General features: G+C 37.3%; 2 protein-coding genes across 2 annotated transcripts; both read right to left on the reverse strand.

The window, feature by feature from the left end:
* Positions 1–2,139: 2,139 nt before the first annotated feature.
* Positions 2,140–9,591, reverse strand: LOC132103110 (synaptotagmin-11-like). Its single transcript, XM_059507948.1, has 4 exons — positions 9,339–9,591; positions 4,469–5,385; positions 3,525–3,645; positions 2,140–2,912 (listed from the first exon to the last, which is right to left on the reverse strand). Exons 1-4 carry the CDS (start codon positions 9,370–9,372, stop codon positions 2,602–2,604), a joined length of 1,383 nt encoding a protein of 460 aa, XP_059363931.1. The 5' UTR covers positions 9,373–9,591; the 3' UTR covers positions 2,140–2,601.
* A 583-nt stretch (positions 9,592–10,174) lies between these two features.
* Positions 10,175–20,918, reverse strand: LOC132103111 (mothers against decapentaplegic homolog 4-like). The gene is made up of 12 exons (XM_059507949.1): positions 20,880–20,918; positions 19,985–20,231; positions 16,473–16,647; positions 16,295–16,318; positions 15,838–16,029; positions 15,207–15,422; positions 14,946–15,050; positions 14,542–14,595; positions 14,277–14,460; positions 14,025–14,193; positions 13,639–13,777; positions 10,175–12,223 (listed from the first exon to the last, which is right to left on the reverse strand). Exons 2-12 carry the CDS (start codon positions 20,219–20,221, stop codon positions 12,012–12,014), a joined length of 1,707 nt encoding a protein of 568 aa, XP_059363932.1. The 5' UTR covers positions 20,222–20,231; positions 20,880–20,918; the 3' UTR covers positions 10,175–12,011.
* Between the last annotated feature and the right edge of the window lie 735 nt (positions 20,919–21,653).

A 21,653-nucleotide genomic window follows, 5' to 3' on the forward strand; every position in this document is an offset into this window, starting at 1 on the left:
TTTTTAATACTTTAAAAAGGAAAATATTTTTGGGGAAAATGCAATTACATTGCTAATTGCCAACTGATGAGTTAATTTCAATATTAAGTACAGTTAAAACTATGCTTATAATAGTCTTTTTAGGCAGCAAAAATGCTATCCAATAATTGACCTTAAATATATTTGACAAAAGTACTAAACAAACAATTTATTTTATTAATATTTATAAAATACTAATAACAAGATACATAATATGTATCTTTAAACTACACATTGTTGTCACTATGATGGATAGTTACAGAAGAGTCATTTTTGGTTCCCCAGAGAAACTTTAAGAGAACATTTCATAAAAGAAAAAAACATTCTTAGTGTAAAGAACATTTTAATAATCTAAAGATCCTTTTTCCACCAAAGGTTAAGGTTCTTCATCGAACCATCAATGCCAATAAAGAACCCTCATTGTTAAGAGTGTGCTATAATTGTGTTGTGTGTTCGATACATTAAAAAGAACTCAGTCAAGAGTTATTTGTTTGCGAATCCTAATATACTGGTTATGCTAAATGATTCTGATTCAGTTTAAAAAAAATAAATAATAATAATTAGAGACCTAATTTTCAGGAATTGCACTTAACTGTGCTGTATGTTTTTGATTCATTAAAAAGAACAGCACTCTTAAAAATAAAGGTTCTAAAATATTCCTCCCATTGATGAAATATAGGAGAGCCATTTTGGTTCCACAAAGAACCATTCAGTCAAAGGTTCTTTAAAGAACCATCACTTTATTACCTTTTTATAATCTGAAGAACCTTCTTTCACCACAAAGAACCTTTTGTGAAACAGAAAGGTTCTTCAGATGTCAAAGGTTCTTTATGAAACCATTTAGACTATAAGGTTCTTCTATGGCATCGTGAAGCACCTTTATTTTTAAGAGTGTGACTCATTATTGGTTAGGTATCTGTACTACACAGTCCACACTGTATGGTTTGATTCAATGAAAGGGCTGAATCATGAGCCATTTATTCTGCAGTTGGACTACACTGGGCTCACTACATGGTTGACACTGTAAATTCAGTAGCGGTGTTGTGGCACTGTGCTGAATAAATTGTGTAGGAAATTTAGAAAACAGGAAACTGAGTTTTTTTTTATAAATGTTAGCCAAAAATGCACATGCGATAATCGTTAAAGAAAATTTGTTTCCAGTATTTCTTTCTTTTTTTGTAATGGAATCAGCTCAGATTTTTGGTTCCCAAACTTAATTCTTACTCCATATAAAACAGTACACTCTATGCCAGATTCAGATCTCATTAACAGTGAGGAGCACCAATCAGCAGGCTATCGGCAGGCACACTGGCAAACCATGACTTTACAAGTTCTCAATATAAAAGAGAGATGTGACAAAGTGGTGTAAGACAAAAAAGTGAACATGAGGTGAAGGAGATATGCTTGAAGAAAAGACTGTTGTTACTGATAGAATAACATGAACATCTTCCCCCTTGACTTTATGAACTACTAATTATAAAATGCTACATATCTTTCCATTTCCCATACATCACACCAAAGGGCTCAGAATGACCCCGTAATATACCAGAGCTTTCCAGCTCCGAACTACAAACACACCTCTTTGTCTATATCACACAGGATTTAAAATGAAAGTGAATCCAATCCACCTTAAAAAGTTCATCTAATGAAATTGGCTAGTACAATCTATGAAACAGTGAACCACTCTTTTACGGTGAAGTGAAGCTCTGATGTATGAAATTCATACAGACAGTGACATTCAAAGTGTGTTTGTAGCATAGCAGTGCAGATTAAGTTATTCAGGGCCAGATTTACTCAAAGTGCATGATGAAGTCATTGCACAAGCAATAAATCAGGCCCAGAGTGCTGCCAATAGGGTTATTGTTGTACAATCACATGATTCAACTTGTAGCTGTGGAGAATGTGACACAGCGGGAATCTCCGAAACATCTCCAGCCAAAGCAGAACAGATCATACTTTAGCGTAGATCATACAACCTCTGTGTCACTTCAGTGTATTTCTCATACAGTGGAGAATCAGTACATATCAGAAAATGCTCGCCACAAGCTCCCTCAAATCAATCACCTTCCACTAACTTTAAATAATGTGGAATTCCGTCAATCAGATGCCTCAAAAAAACAGAGCCTGTTTAATGTGTGCCAGCATCACAAATTCACATAATGTCCTGTTCTGATGTGAAATATGGAGCATTAAGACATGCGTTAAGTTACAGGACAGTTAAAGAACCCCAAACCTCATAAACCTCTAACAGTCTGTCAATATATTTTTGTCATTTTGGTCTCGTTTATCATGTATGTTTGTGTTTAGGCGGTGTGTGTATGTGTGTGTATATGTGAGCAACTGAGCGAGAACGTAAATGTGTACTTGTGTTTTTAAAAAGATTCATTTCCGAGGCCCATCATTGCATTAGCAATGTCATAAAAGTTGGCTTAAGTCTGTTTTTTTAAGTCCTCCTGATAATCAGTTACCTTCTGTGTAGTGACGGTAACAAAGGCATCTTTTCCCAAAACTCTCTCTTTTATCATTAAATGGTTCCTGTGAGCCTGTGTTTGAGCGTGTGTGTGGAGAGAGCGTGGTAAAGCTCTAATATTCGCTGAGCGTGTGCCACTTTGAGATTTGGCGTCGTGGGTTTTGGCAGACCTCCTGCCAGTGGGTGGCTCCTGAGGGGCAGGGGCTGTTTGCGCCGAGCACCAGGCGTCCCAAGGCTTGGTTTTTAGTAGTGCGGTCAAAGTCCATGACTAGGAACTCAATAGAGATGTCTGGCAGCAACTCAGCTGGCACATCGTAGATGAAGGATTCGTTAAAGACTGGATTGAGCGTGAACTTCTTCACATGCGTTTTCTTCTTGGCAATGCGCTTGTGGCCATAGAACACATTCAACTTCACATACGGATCTAGGACACAAAATAAGACAGGTGTAAAAATAAGATAAACTTTTTCATTCTTCATTTTATATTTTTCATTTTCATATTCATTTCATATATTATAATAAAAAAAATGTAATTTGTTAAGGATTCATGGTGTATATTTGACTGTCAGAAGTTTTGGGTCTGTATTTTTTTTATTTTTATAATTACATTTATTCAGCAATTTATCAACATTTTCAGTAAAGATATAGTGTGTTACACATAAATCTATTCCAAATAAACGCTGTTCTTTTGAGCTTTCTATTCTTTAAAAAAAACATCACAGTTTTCACAAAAATATCAAAATGTTAAATAATAAGAACGTATTTTTAAAAAATTATCTTGAGCACTGGATTAGCATATTAAACTCGGGTAATAGCAAAGCTGAATTTTCATCACAGGAATAAATTATGTTTTAAAGTATATTCAAATAGAAAATTGCAATAATATTACTGGTTTACTTATTTTTGTTCAAATAAATGCAGCTTTGGTGAGCATAAGAAACTTCATTAAAAACATAAAAAAATCGTACTGACCCCAAAACATTTAAATGAGTGCGGTAAAAATAAATAAATAAAAAGAATTAAAATGTACAATTACTTCCAAATAGGCCAGTGATGTCCAATTTTGGAAGGTGTTTTGCTTTTAACACCACCACACTCAGTCTGTGAGAAACCGGCTGATAGGACAGAGAGACCAGCAGCTCTCCACGGCTCAAGCACTGCAGAAATAAAAATACACAGACACAAAAGTTAAAAATAGACAACCAGTTTAAGTATTTAAGACAACATAATTATTGAATAGACCTCTTTGGCCTGAATCAACATTACAATACATGTAAGAATATCCCTGGGTTCTCAATGTACCTCTACAGTACTTGATGGAAGAACTGCAGAACAAGCAGGTAAGTGATAATGTGATAGTAGCTATTCAGCACATGGTGTATTAGCAAAGAAACTGATCAGATGCATTAATAATAAGTAAACAATGAGTGGACTGATGACTTGTTAATAACTTGTTTCCTGTTAATCTTCGCAGCTCATCCTTCAGAGCTTGGGTTCTGTGTGGAGGCAGAAGGAGGCTTTCATGTACGTGCCAACTGGATTGTCTACGCATCCTCTAAACCCACTCAGTGAGCAGGAGGATACGCACATTTATCAATGACTCCAAACTTCAGTAGGAGGATGAGACAGTGATGCACAATGATTCAGTGCTGAGCTCATACAAGTGTCAGACTTATAAAAAGACCCCAGATGAATCAGTCACACAGTGCCAACACATTTCTTGTTATTATTACATTGTTATAAATATGCTTTTACAATTTTTACAATATATACTATAAATAATAATAATTATAAAAAAACATTTCTTATTCTTGCATTCAATCTTTTTTCACGCTCCATGTATAAAGCACTTTATAATGCATTGCATTGTGCTATGAAATGTAATAAAAAAATCAAAATTTGAACTAGGTTGAATTAGATGGACTGAGTTGGTGGCTTATATGTATGGTTTGTGTGTGTGTGTGTTATGCTCTTTCTCACCTGCATGCTTCTCTTTGTGATCTGTTGCGTAATATGGACCCGGCCTGTACTCGGGTCCACACCTGCCAGAGGAACCACCGCCTCCCCGATCACATCGTCTCGTGAGAACCGGTCAAAGCTCAGCACCAGGAAGTGCAGAGTGAGATCTGACAGGGAGCTGTATAGCACGCCATAAAATGTAAAGGTCTCATCAAACACAGGTTCCAGAGTCTTCCTCAGGACCCGAGTCTTAACGCGATGTTTCTTCTCTGGGAGAATGGTCATCTTCACATAGGGGTCGGCGCTGCCCGCCTGGCCTTCCACTGCCTGTAACCCCCGAGCCTCAAGGATGGTGACCACCAATGCCTTCTTGGGGAAGATATAGTCGATTGCAATGCTGAGATCTCCTCGGCTGGGCTCATCTGCAGGGGTGAAGGGTGTAGCCGTGTTGGAAACCGTAGTACTGGAGGTCTGACTGCTGCTAGCAGAGCTGCTGTCCAGACAGCAGTGATCAGCACACATGGAAAATTCCCTCTCCAGCTTGGGGACCTCATGGCCACTTTCCCCAAGACTCATCTGCATTTGTTTCTCTCCCAGCAGGCCACTTTCTGCTGCCGAGTCCATATCTATGAGCTCCACTGGGCGGCCATTGTTGCTTTGAGCCCCATCGGTGGTCTGGGATCGGGCCTGGCGTGCCACTCGTATGATCCTCTTGCTGCTGGTAAGCGTGTCGGGGTAGATGCTCATTCCTTTCAACATGTGAATAAACCTGTACGGAGGGTCTGTGAGAGGATCACTTTGTTCAGATTGGATTCCGTGAAGCTTGTAGTTCGTCCTGTTGTAATGTTTTTGACAGCAAGTCCACACAAAGATTACTGCAATGACTGCAACGACCAACACACCAGCACCGATAAACCCCGCAAGCACTGGGGACATATCTAAAAGAGAAAAACAGAGACACAAGAGTAAACTGACTGATGAACAACTAGGTCACGTCTGTCTACATTTACCCAAAGCATATTCCTACCTGGAAATGTTCGCAAGCTTAAATCGTAAAAGATAAAACCACAGTCTTTCTCGAGCTAGATGGTGAAAGCACAACAGCTCTGAACATTCAGACACTGACAAACCCACAGCAGACTCGCTTTATACCTACTTCATGCCCACTCCACCCGCAGATGCAGAGGAACACAATCATCCCACACTGAGACGGTTGCTTCCGGTCTCACTCTGCAACACCCCAGCTACAAAATATCAGTGTGTTTGTCTTTGGAATGTAAATGCATTTAATGGTACGCTACATTACAGATGTTGTTTAAAGGCATCTTTTTGGAAACAAATATGCCAGAGTTTTGATGGACATATGAGACCTCTTCCTACCAACTGAAACTTTTTGATATAAAATAAATAAAAACAATTGCACGCACAGTAAATGATAGAAGACTGAAGGACAGTTTATTTACTGAAGATTTCTGTCTTTGAGTAAAATTAAGACTAAGATAAAGGAAACACTTACTGTGGGGGAGTGTTTGTGTACTTGTTGATGATTTAAGACCAATGTAACAATAAAAGTTTTTTTCAGTTAGTGTTTTCAGCTTATTTATGTGAATATAGAAATATGGCATGCAGATGTTTATATAACAATTAAACTCCGCACACCTGACGGCAACAGACTGGTGCGTAGGAAACAAAGACCATTTTTTGTTTGAAAAAAAAAATAAATTCCTGATGAAGGTCATGCGACCGAAACATAATCATTAAATAATTTTTTTTGCATAGATAGTGTGCAGTTTTTTGTTTTTTTTTGCTATGCTTGTTTATAAGCAAAGATGTTTATAAATATGGGAAATACCATTGAGTGTAAATTTTGATAATCGTAAAATAATCGCAATTAAGATTTCTAGGGAATAATCGATACAATAATCATACAGCCCTATGGTGAAGGAAGACAAAGATTAAAAAAAGGAAGCAAAAGTCATCACAGCCCAGAAAGAACACAGCATGATGGAGCTTCAGCCAAAATTAACAGCGTGAGGCAGACAGAAAAAGATATTTGCCAGCGCTCCACCCAGTCTGTTGTTCTTTGCTCCATCACTCTCACCCAACCCCAGACAAAGACCTTCTCCCCACTTGCTAGATGATGCAAGACTTGGCAGGCTCCGAAAAAAAACAGCTGCTCCAATTACCTGGAAACATCCCATGGGGCATAGACACATATCAACCATATGAAGCACAGGCAAACAAAGAGCAGAGACACCTACACCACCCACACATGCCCACACTTTTGCTTGAGTTTTTCATTTAAAAGGGTAAAACTTCTGACCTCTCAGTGACATCTCCGTGTCTGAATTCTTGCAGTACCACATATTTCTCAGCATTTAAATCAAAATAACCTTCCTTTAGTGCCCTGACAGGTGTGTCTAGACTGTGTCTACAAAGTAGAGTGATCAAATATCAGAAAAAACAGATTTACATCTGTCTAGGGTGATGGTAGCTTAATGATTAAGTCGTTGCTAGTTAAAACATCGCAGATTGGATTGCAAGAAGGAAAGACCTGTGAGGGTTGCTAAAAGAGCCCTATCAATGTTACGCCCTTGAGGATGGGAAAATAATCTGCTAAATTACAAACAAGCACATCTGCCTGTGGGTGAGGATGATGAGTTGATGCATGATGAAATGATGCATGCTCGGACTTTCCCATACCAGAAAATGGCAAGACAATCAATTAACCAACCCTGACAGAAACTAGTACTGCAAGCTATTCCAGTCCTGCCTCAGTGTGGAGACGTCGTTCCAGAACAATACAGCAAAATGTCTACAAAAACATTTAACTTGTCCCATTTAAGTCATGATATAGTTGAAGTAGAGAGAAACCTTTTATTTCACAGGACATTTGTGACCCTGGACCACAAACCAGTTTTAAGTCACTGGGGTATATTTTTAGCAATAGACAAAAATACATTGTATGGGTCAAAATTATTGATTTTTCTTTTATGCCAAAAATTATTAGGATATTAAGTAAAGATCAAGTTCCATGAAGATATTTTGTAAATTTCCTACCGTAAATATATCAAAACTTAATTTTTGATAAGTAATATGCATTGCTAAAAACTTAATTTGAACAAATTTAAAAGTAATTTTCTCAACACGTAGATTTTTTTTTTTTTGCACCCTCAGATTCCTGATTTTCAAATATACTTTATGTATCTCAGCCAAATATTGTCATACCCTAACAAATCTCAGTTTGGAAAAATTGACACTTAAGGCTGGTTTTGTGGTCCAGGGTCACATATATGACAGATTATGAGATCAAAAATAAAAAAATAAAAAAATAAAAGATGCATCACGTTACTGTTCACAGTAAAACCATTAAGTTGCATAAAGAAAATAGCTAGTATGAATTTCCATTTTATTCTGACTTCAAAATCTTAATATTAAATTTAAGAAGTCTTTGATTATAGGGTTTGAGCTGTTACCCAAAGCATTTTTAATTAATTAAAAAAGTAATCACAGATTATTTGGTTGTATCTCAAACAAAAGATCATCCACTTTAAAAAAAAAGGCAAATAAATTGTTTTCTACACTTAATACTGTCTTAAAGGATTCTATACAAGGTCCTAGTGTAAATCCTACATGACTCTGCTCATTATCCAAAATGAGCAGGGTGAAGAAGCATGTCTGGAGGGTAAACGTCTCCCGGATGCTCATGCCAGATAGAGGTGGAGACTGTGGTGCCAGCTGGACAGTTCTTTCCGTCACGTTATCTCACACCCAGAGACACAACTCAGTTTTGCCTTTACATTAGCACTAAAAAGTTATATCAGTTTTATATCAGTTTAGTGACAAAAGTGAAATATATAAACCAGAGTGACAACATAGTTCCACTCCGTTTACAGCTTCTCAACTAAAATTGTTCCCACAGATTTGTTTTAATTCAGCCGTAGTATAGAGGAAATCAATTTTGCATAATTCTCAAAATAAACAAAATGATTTTAAACATAATCCCAATATATTTTGTTTTATACAAATATTATTTACAAAAAAATCCTAATGCCACTTCTATAATTAGAAACTGTAAATTGCCCCCATCCCATCTGAAAGGGGCGAGAAGATCCTCTTAATCCCAACACTTATAAAACCAAACACCCTAAACCAGTGGTTCTCAACCACAGGACCATTGCCCACAGGGGCATTAAAATAAGCTTTGAAGTGTGCAAAAACAAGGTTTGAAATATTCTAAAACAACTAAAAATCTTTTTTTTTGTTTTTTTGTTTAAAGAAATCCCTGCAACAACCATAGGACTGAAACTGGGACATGCGGGTGTCCAAATACCAACATAATTCATTTTAGGTTAAACGTTCCTATAAGAGGGTTTTGGACTATAATGATTGAAACCAGCACGGACGATCACTGCTAGAGAAAACACAAATTTGCATAATTGTGCTTTTGACTCAAACCTGGGACAGAGATTTAGTGATAAATTCCCCACTGTGACAACTAGCCCCTACAGTCTAGCTGGCGCTTTTGAGGACAGATGGGTGGAGACTGCAATCTCAGTGGTGCGCTTGTGTTTTTAACAAAGAGCCCTCGGGTCCAGTCCGGATTAGACATCACATCATTCCTGCTCCCATCCACTGCGCATCACTCCGTTAAAACACTTTTGCAACATGGCGACGTGATTCATAATTTAATGAATCACTACATGACTAAAGAACATACAGGCTTATTGTTTTGGTTATATAGTCTTGATTTAAGAAGCTCAACAAGCACTATCCAAAACCACACAGCATAAATTAGTGCTATCTTAACCAGGTCAGGTGTATCCATAATGCGTAGTAATAATCATATTTCAGGCGTGTCGGGATGTGCTCAGGCCTGCGCTATACTCACCGTATGCTGCACGTATTTCAGTGATCTCAGTCATTTTTAGGGTTGGGCGCAATGCGATCAGGATGACAGGCGTGAAATAAACAATAAATGTCGACGGTTCCTCGTTTAGCTGATATAATGAAGATGATTCGCGGCTACATCTCTACGATAAGCGATGTCCTCGTGTCTGGTCCGATCCAGGCCGTTGTCGGATGCTGCGCGCGCTGAAGGATGCTGAGCGTCGGGATACACTGCGTCAGATCGAGAGTCTGACCGTAAGTACCGCCCACCAGCAGAGCGCTTCTCATGGACATCACCCAAACACCTACAGTCCTGTCTTTTCCAGCATTTTCATATCCGCAGGGCTAAATAAAGTACGTTTCTAATGAGACTTCAAATGATTTTTTTTTTAAGTTTAGATATTGAGATCGCGGGGTCTAAAGTGTTAAAAAAAAAAGAAAAAAAAAAGGGAATAACAAACAGAAATGAATAATTTTATCAATATCCCATGATCCTTCTGGAAAAAAAATAGCTAAAACCATAATTTTAACCTGGCTTATTTATTATATATATATATATATATATATATATATATATATATATATATATGTGTGTGTGTGTGTGTGTGTGTTTATAAATAGCTCAGGTAGGCTAATTACAAAAAAGAAAACCCATTTGTGAATATGCATAGGTCTATATTTAACAGTACGCAAAAAGCATTGTTAAATAAGCAGGATGTCCAAAAATGGTCATGAATGAGAAAACTGCAGGGGCTTCATGAGTTGATGAAAAGCTTAATTAAATCCTAAAATTGTAAAATTAAAATGATTTAAAAATCAAAACAATCCAAATAACTTACGAAAAAGGGTTAGATACTTTATTTGTTTACTTGCATGTCATGTGACCATTAACTGTTACCAGAAAACTGTGAACATGCAAATGTGTTCTTAAATAATTTAATATTAACCTACAATCTCAGAGGGTATTCAAGTAAATATTTCAGGTCAAAGGGGTTCAATTCCTGACCTCTTTGATTGTGAACTAAGCAACCCATGGACCCCATGTTATCTCATGAGACCAGAGGGGTGCTATAAGTACCAAGAAACGTTTTTCCCAATGATTACCATGTTATGCCAGGTGCATCTTTTAGCAGATCTATGCTTAATGAATTTAGGATATTCATATTTTTATTTTGACTGTTGTATGGAAGCAAATAGGCACACGAGTGCTGTATTCTGAATATAGTCACAGCTGAATCAGTGCTGAATAAGGGTCCTGGAAAGGAATTTTTGAAACCCATCTCTTGGAGGCATCCTGCCTAACAACTCCATTTAGTGATGAATATATTCACAATATAGCAAATTCTCTCACAGAATCCTTGAATGAAATACAATTCATAATATATAAAGCTTAAACAGATGTATTAACCCAATTCTAAAATGCAAGGCTGTGCAGGAGTGAATGCAATACTTGAAACAACCACCAGCTGTCCTCACTTCTGTCTCAGTGTTATGGCTTAAGGTTTCAACATTAATGGAAGTTTCAAGACTGTTTTGGCACATAGCTCAGCAATGACTGTTTAAAATCCCTCATGTATAGCCAAGTAGGCAAAAATCCCACTAAACGTTTATCTCTAAGTCACAGAATTATAAACTATGATGGTATTCACAAGTTGATTGTCATTAAAACTGCAGATTTTATAATCTCACTTGAGTCTTTGGTCTCATTTCAAGATTTGTCAGATAAAATATACTGGCTTGTAGAATACAGCACATTTTATATCCTCTCTATTAGCGGTTTTTAAATGCATTTGTTCCTGGACGTCCTGTCTGCACTCAACATTTGGACAAGCTGCCACTTAAGGAACTATGCTAAATAAGATTGAGTCAGAGCTTTAACCCTCAGAGACCGAGCAGAACTGCAATGTTCGTATAAAGCCATTAAAATTAAACCCATACCCATTTTTCACAAAATGAAAAAAAAGAAGAAAAAAAAACCATTCATGAATCAGTGACTATTAAATGAATAGTACAAAATATATTCAATTATATTAAACTGCCATAAAAAACTGCACACTTTGATATAAATATTACAGTTAATTTTAACTTCTTAAACTTACTGGTTAAAAAACATTATCCAAAAACATTTGTGTGCTGAATTGTCAATTCAAAACTTTCACTATGCTTTTTTAAAAATAGTAGTGCAATTTTGCCATGCTAAATGCCCAGCATTCTAATTTTGTTTTAAATTATACCCCAATGTAACTGCATTTATAACCTATGGCTTCTTAAAGAGATGCTACAGGTTTAAAAAAAAAAAAAAATAATGATCAATGGTTGGGTCTCTGAGGATAAAGCATATTAACGGTGTTATCTATATGGATCATCCTCTCCCTCTTAACCAACATACTTGCACATCTTTAGGACCTCCATTAGTGTGAACTAATCAGTAGGGCCTTTGGTCTGTATTACTGTGACAACCAAGTCAACAGCACCCAAAAGTGGACTAAACACTGGTCAGTTCAAAGGCACATTGTTGGTCAAGGCTGTGGAAAGATTGTGTGTGAAGGTTTATGTGTGTGTATGTGGTACTATGAGACACCGTTTGCCTGCATAGAGTGTGTCTCTCTTTCTCTTCGTCTGTCATCCTCGCTGTTTTTGTGACAGGGCTTGTATATTTTGCACTCTCTGTGGGTCAGTTGGCAGGTCCAGGGTCAGCGAGGGGCATGGTGTGTAGGACCTCGTCTAGCAGCTGCAGGGCACGGTGTAGATGAACTTCCACCCAGCACGGTGTCTGTTTGATGGTCTGTCGAGGGTAGTCAGGTCCCCAGCCCTTTACAAAACTCAGCCGCAGGATACACAATCGCCGCAGGTCATCAACACCTATCCCAGCTGCTGCGGACAGACCTGTGAAAATGTATAAGGAAGAGTGTGTACTACAAGAAGCAAGTACAATTTAAAAAATGCATTATTTCAAGACTAGGGCTGGATTCTGTTTTACTAGCTCATGATTTGATTCAGATTCTTTTGGGAATATTTCCATTATAGTGCTAATTTTGCTGACAAATGAAGTAAATTCTCCGTTATAAATTGTACCTTACAGCCTGGTACATTACAAAAATGTTTGAGTCCAAGCATCATGCGTTTGGCTGCCACTTCACACTGAGCTGTTTTTTTGGTTTTGTCTTGTTTAAATATGTTTATGTCCTGAAATTCAACTGCACAATTAATTTTTGCGATTCTCTATGCAGCTTGTTGTGGTGTTGTTTCATCTGGCCTACCTGAACCCGCCGATCTGTCTACCTGGTGGTGTTTGTGGTGTGGATGCTGCGGAAAGATTGTCTACTTCACTGACAAGAGTTTTTTGTGGCATGGTGGACGTCATTGTTGAGTTTTCCTGCTTGCGGTTTGAGCTCTGTATTGGACGCTGTGTCAAAGTATTTCGGTTTATCGCCTGAAGTCCTGGAATTTGCACTCACTTGGAGGTTGTGTTCATGTTTTAATTTGTGAAGCGCTTTGAGCTCTGGAAAAAGCACTATATAAAATGTAACATTATTATTATTGTGATACACCTATGTGTAGTCACAATGGTGATGTCTGTTTTGTGATTATTTTTTTTATTATTATTATTTATTATAATTTTATGAAACCTTGAAGACCTGGAAGGAAAAACATCCATAGAACTGCAGCACCAAACTACCAATTTTCTATCTGTTTCACAGAAGAAAATATTTAGATAAACTCTCAAAAGAATAAAACAAATGTATGTGAACAAAATGCAAGTTTTGGCCATTTGCAATCCATAAAGTACCCGCAGCAATATTTCAATCATTAAACAGTGCCTTAATATATTTAAAACAGTAATATTAAAAGATAAAAATTTGTAATCACTATATTAATGATGCGTAGTTTACATAGACAAGCAGATGATGTTGGAATATGAACACAATCCGCTTAATGGTTGAGTGTTTTCCTTATAATGGTTTTCTATGGGAAAACATTTAACGTGAAACATTGCACAGTGTGTTTATATTCCGGGGTGATATGCTTGCCTGTACAAAATATACATCATCAATAATGCATTTACTGAATTTCAACTTTTAATATCTGCGTTTTAATACATTACTAAATGCAAACGGCGTAAAAATAACTGGTGGTCAGTGGAGCAAAGTTTCGTTTGCCCGCCAGGTGGGCCTTCCTATGAGTGTGACGTCACATGAAAACTATCAATGGGGGGTGGATCAATGGTCTTGTTACTGAGATTATTCAAATGATAATCATATTTAACTGGAAATTGAATGTTTTTGGGACTAGCAACTCACTGATGGCTGGAGCGATTCCTCCAACACTGCCTGGCCCCGGGATGTTCCCAGCCACCGCTGCAGCCTGCGCAGCCGCAGCTGCCTGTGCAGTCGCCGCTTGCTGCTGCATCTGTCTGTGACACTGACGAAGATCAAACACCTGGAGTAATACAATTGGATTAGTTCACCAGCAGGACAAACTGATCCAAATATTTCAGTCTTTGTCCACAACTTTACACTTAATTTATGTATGCTTGTCTCCCGAAAATATACATTTACTATACCAAATACATATGTTGTCTGTAATGCACTGACACAATGTGGTTGCCCTTCTGATTTGGATGTCTGGTAAGATTTAATTGCAAATCTGCAAGCAGTGCTAACGAGTGATGTCATTAAAGGTGCACCTTAATGAGGGCTCCTGGGTAGATCTTGTGAACGGCGTCCCCTGGCGCTCTCCCTGCTTCTCTGTCCAAGTAGTAACTTTGCACGAATACGGCATGGTCACTTAGGCAACGCATCCACACATCCCCCTCCCCACGGCATTCCAGCTGAACACCTTTACCAATGTGAAGCCTGTTTGATAGATGTCAGGTGTTCAAAAGCTTGAATCTGCGGCAATGAATGAATGTGTATAATTATGTTGAATGCACACTGACCGTGCTCTCTCGCTGGCATCTGTTCGGTGAACATTGCTGAGCTGACCCAAACAAAAGCGGTCCCCACCCGAAGGGTCCACATATCCATCCACCGTCACCACAGGACAATTGGCTAGAACCTTAAACATCTCCCCAACCTGCACATCCATCTCGAAGTAGGAGATTGAGCACCAGAACTCTGGGCCTGTAGTACACAACCAAATGACACCAGTTTAATACGGCGTGTGGTAGATGTACAGTGTGTGTGTGTGTGTGTGTGAAGTACCTGGATGGTTGGAGACTTGTTGAGGGTATGAGGCTGGTGTGTGATGCTGAGACCCTGATAACAGTATAAAAAATAACATTAACATAATAAACAACTACGATACAGTGATAGTGAGAAGTATAAATATAATAGTTATATCTTTACATAAAGTGCAATCATTGTATATAATTAATAAGATGAGAAAAAAATCTACATAATTGCAAAATGTATTACATTTAATGATACATGTATTTATATATTATATAAACTACTGTTCAATAATGACCCCAAACTTTTGAACAGTAGAATATATAAATATCATGCATTTATGCGTTTTATTTATTATATGAGATTATTAAATTGTTTTAAAATGATCATTATATACAGTATATTTAACAAAAACCATGACATGTAAATGTGCATACAGAAGTGGCTGGTATGAGGGGGAGGGGCTTGCTGATGACTCCGCCCATTCTGCTGTGGTCCAGCTGGAGAATAGGAGGCTGTGCTGCTCCCGGTCCAGGTTGTTGCTGAAAAGTTTAAAAATAAACACATTTAACATGACTTTATCAATGAAAGATTGATATATGAAAACAATGTAATGTCATATAGATGAACCGCCTTACAAATTTGTAAACGGTCAATAGTGAACATATGATCTGATGTGATTTATCAAAAGAACTCACTGTGGAAAGATCCCGGTGTCTGTGTGTGCTTGGAGGTGCTGTATTCACTCTGGCTGACAGAGGGCTGCTGGGATGAAGGCTGGCTGTGTGTGGGTGCATGACTGTGTGTTGGGGGGGAAGGTGGAGAGCTGGACGTCAAGGACCGTCCCACTGGTGGGGCGATCTGCAACAGTCCATCAGGGCGTTCCACCTGCATTGACAACCTGGATGCACTTGCTTTAGAAAGAGATAGACAGACAGAGGATGAGATTAATGATGTGTCAATACAATTATTCTGAAAACATTATTTTTGAAGACAGCAAGTCAAGTTAAAGTATGTTTTTCCATTGCTACTAACACTGGGCTAAACCCACCAACTAGCAGATTTTGAAAAATTGTGTTATGCACACCCCAATTATAATCAGTCAATCAATTCATCAAAATAATAAATAAAATAAATTGAATTAAAAAAACAAAAAAACAAATAAATACAAAAATAATTTTAAAAAGTGTCACATTAAGCAATTATATGATTTCTTGTTAGAATCATTCAGTTTCATTATTAGATACATGTAATACATTTACTATGTACATTTTTTTATGTTAATACTGCCAACACTGGTTTACTTGGTCAATCCTGTGCTGTACTTACAGGGTGGAGAGAGGGGCAGACTGGGGTAGAGAGTCACTGAGGAAGTGGTCCGCTGGGGTGGCTCTGGGGACATCAGTCTCAGAGGATGTGGGCTGTAGTGATCTGGAGGATGATGGTCTTGCTGTAAGGTCATACTTGACAGACCCTCCATCTGGATGCAGTCATGTATGTGCTCTTCTTTTATCAGCCTGCCTAAGGGATGAGACCGAGTGTCAAAACATCTTTGAGCTTCTATCCAAACTCCTGTTCCTTGTTTGTCTCTTTCACTGCAAGGCGAGTCCTTGCATGTCTCGATCCGACACATTTTATGGCAGTCTGTGTCTGATTAAAGGCTGGCTGCCAGCAGCGTAGCGATCAGGGTCATCACATCAGCAATTAGCCCAGATGAATGCTTTTACATGTGGAGAAGAAATACATGTGCTAATGTCCGCCTCTATTTATTCAGAGCTTCACTCACCTGGGTTTGGCAAACTGAATCCCACTGAGAAGAAAGAAAAAAATATATATAGAGTCAAATATTAATTGCACACTTTCGGTGCCTATTCTTTATCAAAATATTTTCTTGATAAAATTATAAAAGGGATGAAAAATGTTTTGCTAGTTTCATAGTTTGTGTTTTAAAGTAACATACGTACCAATCCCAGGGGACACCACACGCTCATAGTGGTAGGGGTTGACACACACATTATCGTACTTCAGATCGAATGCATACTGACAGAACTTGACATGCTTGAGTTCATTCTTGTGAAGGTCCGGCCATCGCCACAGACGGGCATATATGACATGAGGGAAACCCTTCCGCCCAGCCACCTGAGGAGCAATCACAACACTGGATGTCAGCATACAAAAAACCTCACAATACTGTCATCTAAAGTGTGACATTATAATGCATTTTTACATTTAAATAAAATACACTGCTTTTGGGGCTGTCAACTGTTTCTGAGGCTTGCATGTTTTATCACATCAGCAAATATCTACTGATTTTCTACCTACTGACTTCTCTATATTCTGTTAAAATTTTGGTTGATCATTTATGATCTTCTTGTATCTATTTAGTGTTATTATTACTGCACTGACCAGAATTGTTTTTGGAGTGCATGCACTGGTAATCACTTATCCTCAGTATCATATTCATTCTCCACCCTGTCCTAAAGTCCTAACACTGTTCCAAAGAACTATTCTTCTCTGAGAGAAAAATGAATATGATGATTTTGGCTCACGAGAAAGACATAACTAATGGCTTAGAAATAGATGAGCTTGTTACACTTTTTGCCAAACGAAATAGTAGACTGATGCTGTAATGTGGTGTAAAACACAATTGGAAAATGTGACAGTCACGGTCTCTTATACGTTTAATAGACCTGAAGTATAAAATGAATGTGAAAATTAGAACTCAATAATAATTACTATTAATGTCATGATTTATTTTCATAATGTCAAGTGAATTAGCTAAAAGTTTTTTTATATAACTCTACTGTTCAAAAGTTTGGGGTGACTTAGATGTTTTTTAAAAGTTTCTTATACAAAAAAATATTGAGAAATAGTATTACAATTTAAAATCACATTTATTTGCTTTAATATTTTTTTGTAATTTATTTCTGTGATGTTAAAACTTAAAAATAATAATAATAATAATAATTTCAGCATCATTACTCCAGTCCTCAGTGTCACATGAACCATCATAAATCATTCTAATATGCTGATCTGGTGCTCAAGAAACATTTATAAATATTGAAAAAAATTGTGCTGCTTATTTTTGTGGAAACTGTGATGTTTTTTCATGATTCTTTGATAAATAGAAAGTTCTGAAATGTAAAAATGTAAGGGTTTTACCTTAGTCATTTTTGGTCAACTTAATGCCTCCTTTCTGAATAAAAGTATTAATTTCTTACTCCCCCAATTATTAAAATCTTACCTCCCCCAAACTTCGACATGGTGGTCTATTTTTTTTACTGACTTTTTTCCCCCCCAGTTATATTTAATTTTAAAGAAAATGTTTTAAAGCTTAGTTTACATCATATAAGTATTGTATTAAATATTTAGATAACTTTTTGATTATTAAGCTAGATCTAAATTTCTTAAGATTCTAGGAACTTGTTACTGCTTCACAATTAATCCATATTAAACATTAACTAGACACGAGTAGAGAATGGTCAAACTTTTATGGATGGATGGACATGTCTAAAATCAGAGATTCTCTATCAAAAAGGAGACGGAGGAACACAGAAGATAAAATGCAGAGAAACATTTGACTCTTCTGTCAGACCATCTTCTCTAAATCATGATTGAGTGGCAACATACGGTGACCTCATTTTCTATTGCAATGATATACAATTCTCCAGCCAGGAGACTGACCTTCCTGAGCGAGTCAAAGCGGAGACAGTTGCACAGACAGAGACAGAACTGGTCCACTGCCAAACCAATTACGTTTTACAAACTCACACAAAGACAGAGCACCATATTAAACTCCCAGAACTCTCACATTTTCATAAACATCACATTTCTCCACTAACAAACCCTAACAGCATGCTTGACAAGAAACGGAGTTCAGCTCAAATCCATACTGATGCACACATACTTTTACAACTTGTTGCATAAATGTCCTACTTGAACACATTGCACTCATGCTTCAAATACTGACACAGTCGTCTCTGTGAGACAGACAGGCTTAAGCTTGGCCCTGCCCCTTTCCTGTGTTTCAGACAAAACAACCCTTCCTCGCCCTCCACCCGCCTCTCTCCCCGTCTACAGCTGGGGGAAGGGAAAACTCAGTCTCGCTCTCCACGGGCCTCTCTTCTCTCTGAAATCATGAAATGACTATTTTGGGAGAGAAGATTTCCATGTTAACATCACTCATACCTCGATTCTCCTCCTCTGATGGTTATAAACTCTGCAAAGGTGAAAGTCTGGCAGACTCTTGGTCTTAAATGTGAAAACTGATCATATAACAAAATGTCACACTGTTTTAGAAAACATTTAAGTTAATTACGTTCTTGAAAATTCATTACAATATAGATGACAAGCGCAGTCACGTCTGTCATGGAAGCTGCATGGAAGCTCTAGGAAAAATTTGCTGTCTTTTTCTGTATTTTGACACGTAATTAATGCTGACATGCAGGAGCTTTACTTGATATTGTTTATGTTCAGATTTCATTTGAATTGGAGAACTGGCCACATACCCTGTTTACACCATGTCAGTCACATGCAGAAAAAAAAAATGAACATTGAAAAATGATTGGGCTTTTCCATAATAACAGCCTATTTGTGTGTGAGATGATACCAACATCCTGGTATGCAATATATGACCCTAGTTAAAAAAAAAAAAAAAAAACCGGCATTGCTTACTTAGCATGCAAGTTTCAGTGTTATTTTGTATCATCTATATACTAGGTAAAAATTGATAGCCTGAATGCACTGTAAGTCGCTTTGGATAAAAGCGTCTGCTAAATGCATAAATTTAATTTAATTTAATATACTACTGTAGTATTCATATTTTGAATTGGCTTTTATTTTTATACTCTTCATTTTTATTTTAGTTTGAATTTTTGTAATTTTATTGCATACTTTTGTCATTTTTATTCAGTTTTTGACATCTATATAGCTTTAATTTTATTTCAGTTTTAATATTTTTCAGTACTTCAACCCACTGCTTTAACTTTGCACTCTTTTACTCTAACTTATTTCAGTTAGTGGTCAAGGAAACATTTCTAATTTTGTATAATTTTTTTTATTTTTTAAAATATATTTATTTAATCTTTAGTTAAATTAACATTTTTTAAATAGTTTGTTAAAAATAACAACACTGGCTTGCATATGTTGTGTTTCGGAGGCTGGTACCCAGCCTGGGACGCTTGTCTCTTCACCAGGCTTCTTAACTAGTTTAACTTGCTTGCTTATTCAACCAGCTTCATCAGAAGTCACTAACCAGTTTGTTGAACAGAGTCGGCAGCTAAGTTTTGCATGGATATGTTGGTTGACCAGCACCATACCAGCTGAATCAACATAGCTAGCTAGATTTCAGCAGGATAGATGCTGGTTTAGCTTACATATTGCTAACTTTTACTCCAGATCACATGCAGTCTTGATTGTCATTAAGAGTGATTAATGTGTGTTAAAAACAGATGATGTTGGCCGGTAGTGCTCTGACCTGCAAACGTCCGTCCAGTGTTCTTTGTATGGTGACACACTTGCTTGGATGAACTCCATTTGTGGTGATAGCAGTGATGAGGGAGTCAAGCTCATCTCTTTTCTCTTTGAGTTTCTTTACCAGGCTTTCAATGGCACGTTTGGCGAAGCTCTCGTTCTCTCCTCCCTGGCGGTGGCACATCAGGCTGTGAACGATGCTTAAACATGCATCACTGCTGCTGGGCGCATTCACAGACATTCTGCTCCCACTGTTTTAGAAGAGAAGGAGAGGGGAAAAAAATGGTATATGAATGCGGCCACTTCAACACTCAATGTATGAATGCAATGTCGTTAGACATAAAAACGAAATCATGTAATTATTTGAAAGAAGGACAAAAGCACAAGCACAGTTTTCACACAAAACATTTCACAAACTTTTCAAACATTTCATGTGTGTTAAGTCTCCAAAAGCTCTTGGGGCCACTGCATAGTTTTCAAAGCAATATTGAAAATTGATAAAAATACAAGACAAGAATGTAACTAACATGTCTCAGAACTGAGAGTTCAGACTGGCACTGCTGCACAGGTGAAAGGGAGACTCTGGGATTTAATTTCAAACAACTTAATAGCCAGCTGCACAAAAACATACCGACGTTTTAATATGAAAAAAAAAAATAATAATAATCTAATTCAAAGTCACTACATTTGTTCCTAAACAAATACATTGCTATGATATTCCACCACAGACGTGTCCATCGCTCTTAACTTAACTGGGAAACGCCGAACATTACTTCCTGTAACACACTATTAGTTTTACTCGTGCTGTGACCGCCTATAGTTACTAACACAACCATTAATTACTAAATACATAAAACAAAAACAGCAAATTCGTGTAAGTCAAAATAAGGACTACTTACAATGCAGTTAGGTGTCACATGTACGTATTCGTCGGTGTAGCTATGTCGGTATGTCTGCGCACTTCTGACTAGCTCGTCGTACTGTACGTGCGCGTTTATCCAGAGAGAGAGAGAGAGAGAGGTAACTCCCCTGGCGACACAAATGCAGTGTTATTTCTCAAACACATCAGGCACAGTAAAACTGAAATCTGAAACAGAGACAAAAGGCAACGGCTACAATTAATGTAATGTTATTTCTCAAACACATCAGGCACAGTAAAACTGAAATCTGAAACAGAGACAAAAGGCAACGGCTACAATTAATGTAATGTTATTTCTCAAACACATCAGGCACAGTAAAACTGAAATCTGAAACAGAGACAAAAGGCAACGGCTACAATTAATGTAATGCAATAAAGCTAAACACGCAGAAAAAATAAATAAATACAATACTATGCAAAAGAGTATAATCAATTTTAAGTGTATAATCTAATAGGCTTTCGAGTTTCGAAAACTTTCAAAACTTCTTTTGTATATAATTCATATCTTATGGAAACAGTCACATTTCAATTTATTATTTAATTGTTTCAATTCTGAAATAACATTGGAGTCAACAGGAAAAAAAATGCAATGTAAATAACAAAAATGGACAGGTGCAAAAATGTGACTATAAATGACTATCAATTTCTGGAGATCTTTGGAGGTGGTCTGTTGTTTATATGTGACCATCCTAATCGTTCTTCTCATTTCAGATATTTTTATCATCCTACCACATCTTTCCTTGACAATGGCTGT

The sequence above is a fragment of the Carassius carassius genome, chromosome 24 (genome assembly GCF_963082965.1).
Source record: "Carassius carassius chromosome 24, fCarCar2.1, whole genome shotgun sequence".
NCBI classification, from domain to species: Eukaryota; Metazoa; Chordata; class Actinopteri; order Cypriniformes; family Cyprinidae; genus Carassius; species Carassius carassius.